Source organism: Chaetodon auriga, chromosome 7, assembly GCF_051107435.1.
Source record: "Chaetodon auriga isolate fChaAug3 chromosome 7, fChaAug3.hap1, whole genome shotgun sequence".
Lineage (NCBI taxonomy): Eukaryota > Metazoa > Chordata > Actinopteri > Chaetodontiformes > Chaetodontidae > Chaetodon > Chaetodon auriga.
In genome coordinates this window covers 23,240,127-23,246,269 of record NC_135080.1, presented here as the reverse complement: position 1 = coordinate 23,246,269, position 6,143 = coordinate 23,240,127, and the positions used below count along the sequence as shown (strand labels likewise).

Below are 6,143 nucleotides of genomic sequence, written 5' to 3'. Positions count from 1 at the left end.
TTTCAACAGCTGTTGAGCAATTTCACTCTGAATCACAAATGTCAACCTCATAGCGGCCGAAGAAAGTCACGTGGAAACAAAATTCCATGCCTGTCCATCTTACAGTTAGTGGAGTGACTGAGCGACACTGCCATCACAAGAGCCACGCTGCCAGTGTGGCTAATAAACCCCTACCTCGTCCTTTAGTTGCCTAACCATGTGTCATGTGTATCATCTCAACCTTTATTGTATTAAGACTTTGGGAAGTGATGGATGTCATCAAACCCTGCTGATTTAAACAGAAAAAAAGGTATCTGCTGGTAGGAATGCACCGTCAGTATGCTGTCTCCCTCTGTACAATCAGAAGTGTGACAACCTGAGCTGTACAGTGCACGCATGGCCTCTTACCGATCCACAACACCCTGTGTAAATATGCTTTGGAGGGATTACATGGAAAGGAATGATAGGCCTGCTGGTGATGCAACAGTGTGAAAATGTCAGCTGAAAACTGGGTCCAGCTGACTGCGATACTGCAGGTGACAGCAGGTTAAAGATAAGGCGATTCCCCTGAGGCTGAGCATGTCAGCAGGGAGAGAGCAGGTCTCGTAACAGTGCGATAAGCTGATAAGGATGGTTGAAAATGACGGCCTGACTCTGGGTAACACAGAGGTTGGATTACAGCATCCGAGGGGTTTTTTTTTTTTTTTTTTTGCTGCGGAGCTTTTGTGTGGAGTGCTGCTTCACAGAGAACGTCTGAGTTTGGGTGTTTGGGTAAGAGGTAGATGTGGCTCCTGAAGTCTGTGGGCTGTGCAACAGAGAGCTGCAGCCATCAAAGGTGATCGACTGCCTCCAAACGCTGAAAGTGAAAATGTGGGAATGCTGAGGGTGCGGGGTTATTTTTTTTTATTATTTACCTGAGCAAAGTTTGCTGAGCATACACGCTCTTTTGGTGCAGGATGCATTTAGGAGCTGTCCGGCACAACCACTCGTTCTATTTGTGGCTGGGGCTGAGTGTTCAGGCTGGGAGCCCACTCCCCTCCCCAGCACGCGTATTTATGTACAGTCTGGAGACTTGAACTGGCGACTTTACCTCTCCGCCACAAGTAAAGTCTATAATACAGGCTTATTCTCAGACATGGCTTCCTTGTGACAAAAAGGCAGCTTTTTGAAAAACTCTTGGTTTCCGTGCTGCTGCTTAAGAATGTGGTTTGATTTCCAGGAGAGTCTCCAGCCAGTCTGAGCTGATGTGTTTGGACTGAGAGAGGAAACCAGAGCATCTGCAGGATATTCATCAGCTGGATGTTCCTTACCTTCCTCCTTTCTTGCTTTAATTCAGACAGGTGTAGTGTGAGCATGTGCAATCTACCACATCTCTCCTATATATTTCAGCACAAAGTCACGTCCAGAAGTGAAATCTTACTGAGCAGGAGGCTGTCAGGCTCCGTCGTCTACACTTTGACCCATAAGGTTTGGTTATGTAGCACAACTTTTGAGCTTTTTTGGTCTTTTGCTGAAGATGTTTATGCATTTAGTTTACACTATTGAATACATTGGATATATGGTATGGATATACTTAATGAGGTGAATCAGTTTTCATGATTAAACACATATGTAAGGACTGTAAAGGAAATATAATACACATTTGGTACCTCCACGCTGACACTACAGAAGTACAGACACGGCTCCATATCTCAGCTTAAACCTGCCTTTGCTGGACGTGTTTAAGTGCATTTAGAGCTAAGATACATGTTTTATGGCTGTGGATGAAATAATAATTATTACTGACTGACTGAGTGAATCACTGTTGATAAGAATTACCTTCATATAAACCCTTCAGTTTCAATGTCTTGAGAAAATACTGCAGTGCTCCAAACCTTCAGGGTCCAAATAAATCAGCTCAAAATGCAACACTATAAAAGGTATTTAATTGCCATCTGAGGCGCAGTGTAAAAAAAAATAAAAGTCTATTTGGAGAACACACAATAACAGAATCCCATTACAGTCAGAGTCAAATCCTGTGAGTGGAAACCTTGAAAAACGAACACTTAACTTTGCAACTTAGCAGAATTATTGTGTTTCTTGGCTGTTTCTTTAGCCAAAGACTTATGTAACCAAATAGTGATGGTTCAAGCATGGCCAAGTCTTGCCTTCTGGAGTTCCCCAACAAGTCCAGCACAGTGAAGGTCTGTCTTTGGGCAACAGTCACTTCAGAAACATGCTGGTGACGTCACAGATGTGTCATCCATGTCTGTCTGCAGTCTGCTGTTGTCCCCGCTACCACTTGTGTAATTTCTCCCATTGAACAGTTAAGAAATGTAAAAATCAGATGTGTTGTAAGTTCCTCTGAAGGTGTCTCAGTCAAGCTCTTTTTTTACAGTTAGTTCAGAACGCAGCTTCCAGACTAGAGCTAGCCGGTGGTCCCACATCAGCCCTGTTCTCGCTCCTCTCCATTGGCCACCTGTAAAACTCTGAATAAACTATAAGACCCTGTTGATTACTTATCAGGCTCTGCGTGACCTTGCCCCAGTCACATTTCTGATCTCCCCATTCCATATTCCCCTTCTCCACCTCTCCGATCCTCTAATCTCTGCCTTTTATCCATCCCTGCTGCACTGCAATCTCCCATCCCTCTGGTTTCTTCTTCTCCCATCCATCAGATTTGCTGAATCCTTGGCTTTGTTTGTTTTCCTGTTGTGGTTGTCTGTCACTGTGCTGTTATTAATTGAATTGTTACCTTAATTGTTCAGTTTTATCTTGTGTGTGTGTGTGTGTGTGTGTGTGTGTGAAGCACTTTGTAACTGCGTTTTAAAAAGTGTTATATAAATAACACAGTAATACTTTTTGTACCTTTCATACCCAATCATGATACTATCACCTGTTACCAATGAACCTGTTTACCTGTGGAATGTTCCAAACAGGTGTTTTTGGAGCGTTCCACATCTTTCCCAGTCTTTAGTTGCTCCTGTCCCAACTTATTTGAAACATGTTGCTGCATTAAGTTCAGAGTAAGAAGATATTAACCACTGTGAAATTGAGCCATTCTTCACAAGGCGATATCTCTTATACTCTTTTGTATATAATGCTCATAGTCTCTGTGCTTGGTTTTTCTTTTTTATTGTCTTATTTATTTCCCTTCCTCTCCTTCAAGTAAATGTCCCCAGCATGGATCAATAAAGTCTTATATTTACAAAGAATTTTACTGGTTACTGGAAAAAGCTCATAAAATGGCCTTGAATAGTTTTTTTATTTGACGCCATGTGAGTTTAAGTTTGGTGATATTACATGCTTGACAGTCCAGGTGGCAGCAGGGGAAACTTCTGACTGCCTTAAATCTCTCTGGAGTTTTGGAGCATGAGCAGCTGTGAGGTGCAGTGTTTTAAGAAGTGGGTTTTGTCTGGTTTATTTTTGTGTATTTGTTGCTAGGGCGCACATACATGCCCATGAGCACGCAGACAATGCAAAAAACTTTGCAGCCAATGGTTTTACAATGTTAGCACTATTACTAAGTGATAGCCCACCTACAGGGGGTGAAGAAACACCAGAATGTAAACAATGTAGGTTTCAAACTAAGGAAGAAAATACATCCAACACAAAAGGATATGTTACACTATGAGTTTTTCTGTGATGGGAAACTGAACCTAACACACATGGTTTGTTAGGCTGAACCATCTGGGACGTTCAAAGAATACTTGACAGGTGACTGGAGAACCATCTGTCTGTCATCATGTATCACGGGCTGACTTCAACCAATCAGATCAACAAACCACATGAGGTAGAAGGACTCTTGCTGAAGCCAGCTGGGAGAAGACATCTGTCATAATTACCCAATGAATTCTTGAGTTATGGACAAAAACGTGTTGTGTGTGTGGTCACACAAGGAAGGATGGATGGATAACCCAAAAACATAACGCCTCCAGACCCAGCTGTCAACCACACGGGGTCATAGAGGGGAAAAAAACAAACATACAGCAAAATAAAAACCACACGGGTACCATCCACAGTGGCAGGAACACAAACAGCAAAACAAGAAGCTGTGAAGATGAGCAGAGGGAAAGCACCCGGGATCACATGACCAGGTCAGTCCCACACGAGTAGGAAGCTCAGCCTCCAAACAGTCTTCACAAACGCACAAATATGGGTGTTTTTCTTTTATTGGCAACAATCTTTATTATCTCTTCCAGTTTTGGATGTGAAAAGAGGCATTAATTTTCTTTAATTAAATATCTTCTTAACAAAGTAAAGCAAAAAATATTTACAAATTTTCAATTAAATTGTAATCAATGACTTGGGTTGGATAATTACAAGCACCTTCTGCCAGCTGAGGAGAGAAAAATATAAATACAGGGAAAAGAGCATTTTTGTCTTTGAAAAACAAAACGAAACAAAACAAAAAAATAAACAATCCGTCAAATATGTACAGGACTCTCCTGAAATGCATTTCCACTCGTGGAAGCAGAAAAGGCCTTAGGATGCGTACTGTTAAACTATTTTTTAAGTCCATTTCATTAAAGAGGATTTTTGACGGCATACTTTTTTTTCAAGTTTCAATAACAATATTTAATCTTTTTAAAATCCGACAACAGGCTTAGCAGGAAGGTGCAGCCGTGAGCCCTCGCTCTTGCTCTTCCTCGTCAGTCCACAGTTTGTTTTTTGAAGCGCAGGAAACAAGTGAAAGGGACACATTGGAGGGTATACCGGGGGATCGGGGTGGGGTTGAGGGGTGTCAGGGAGGCGTCGTCACCCCCCAGCAGCAAAATGGTCAATGTTCATCGGCCCTCGCCATAGTGACACTGTCCTCTTAAAGTCTGCGTGAAATCCTCGGGTCCACAACTGTTACTTTCAGTCCTAAATCTAAAATGTCCGTTAGACAGCTCTCGGCACTTTTCTTTGTAGTTTTCTATTTTATTACAAAACACACACTCCAATCATCCAACACCAGAGGAAAAAAGAAAAGAAAAGCTCGTCTACATAAGCGCGTCATGTAGACCAAACACCGTACATGTGACATGACGATGTCGCTGTGTCGTGTCCACATGACAAAAGATGAAGTCATCAAAAATATAGATGTGAACAGCCTTTTAAAGTTTTTTTTTTTATATTATCTGTCATTAAGCAAAGTGTCTTGAACAGTGTTGCCGTGGCGAGGAAAAGCCATTTGAAAACAGGAGATACACCTCAAAAAAAATACTGAAGGAAACAGCATGACCTCCCACGGCTTTGTAACGCTTCTCAGCATTCTCTCTCATATCTATTCTCTCTATTTCATCTTGTATTTTCACTTGTTTCAAAAAAGACATTCGGTTTTTGCGCCAGGAAAAACAAGAAACTCAAAAAGAAAACACACGAAAAGAAAGAAAAGAAAACAAAGGAAAAAAAAAAGATCGAACGTTCGATCCATAATACAATCTCTCCCAGTTGAAGAATTTTTTTCTTGCTTTTTTTTTCTGTTTATGCAGAAGGATTTTGCTGATTCAGAGTCTTCTGAATCACCCACAGAACATTCGCTCTCCCCAAGGATCCTCTCTGAGCTCCCACCAGTCCTCCCGGCCGTCCGCGGGGGCCCTAGCTGTTGTCAGACTCGTCCTCGGCCTCGCGGAGCCAAGTGAAGAAGGCGGTGACGGACTTGAGGGCCACGCCCTTGCCCTGCTGCTCGGCGGGGTCTTTGCTGGACTCCCATTTGTAGAAGGCCTCCTCTTTGATGACATCCTCGTCATAAAGGGTGTCAAAAAACATCCGCAGGAGATCTGATGGAGGGACGAGAGACAAGATGTTTCACGAAAACTTCCAATCAAAAAGCATCAACAAGAACAATTTGTCAGAATTGACACGTGAAACGCCCACAAGTGAACATTTGGATGACGTGAAAGTGGGAACAAATATCAAACACTGGCAGTAACAGAGGATAGTAAGAGCTTGTAGACTCACTGGCAGGTTGCTCCATCTGCACCATCAGGCCCTGCAGGGCGTACAGAGCCTGCAGCTCCTTCTGTTCATCCTTCAGGTATTTCTGCAGCAGCTTGGCCCTCTGCTTGATCTGCTCACCGTCCACCTTGTAGGGGTTCTCACCTGCAGGCAGGAAAAGTCCATTCAGCACGACTCCACAGGCACAGCAGCTACACTGGATTACTGTTAATTCGCTGACATATTTTCATTCATGCATTTCA

At 42.7% G+C, this 6,143-nt stretch overlaps 1 protein-coding gene across 4 annotated transcripts in view; it reads right to left on the bottom strand.

The window, feature by feature from the left end:
• Positions 1 to 4,130: 4,130 nt before the first annotated feature.
• eif4g1b (eukaryotic translation initiation factor 4 gamma, 1b) overlaps positions 4,131 to 6,143 on the bottom strand; it is a 39,688-nt gene continuing 37,675 nt past the window's right edge. For all 4 annotated transcript variants that reach the window (XM_076734666.1, XM_076734668.1, XM_076734667.1 and 1 more), the window contains 2 exons: positions 5,905 to 6,045; positions 4,131 to 5,723 (listed from right to left, as the gene is read on the bottom strand). In XM_076734666.1, coding sequence (XP_076590781.1) covers positions 5,542 to 5,723; positions 5,905 to 6,045 — 323 coding nt within the window. In that variant the 3' untranslated portion in view covers positions 4,131 to 5,541. The remainder of the gene's footprint in view (positions 5,724 to 5,904; positions 6,046 to 6,143) is intronic.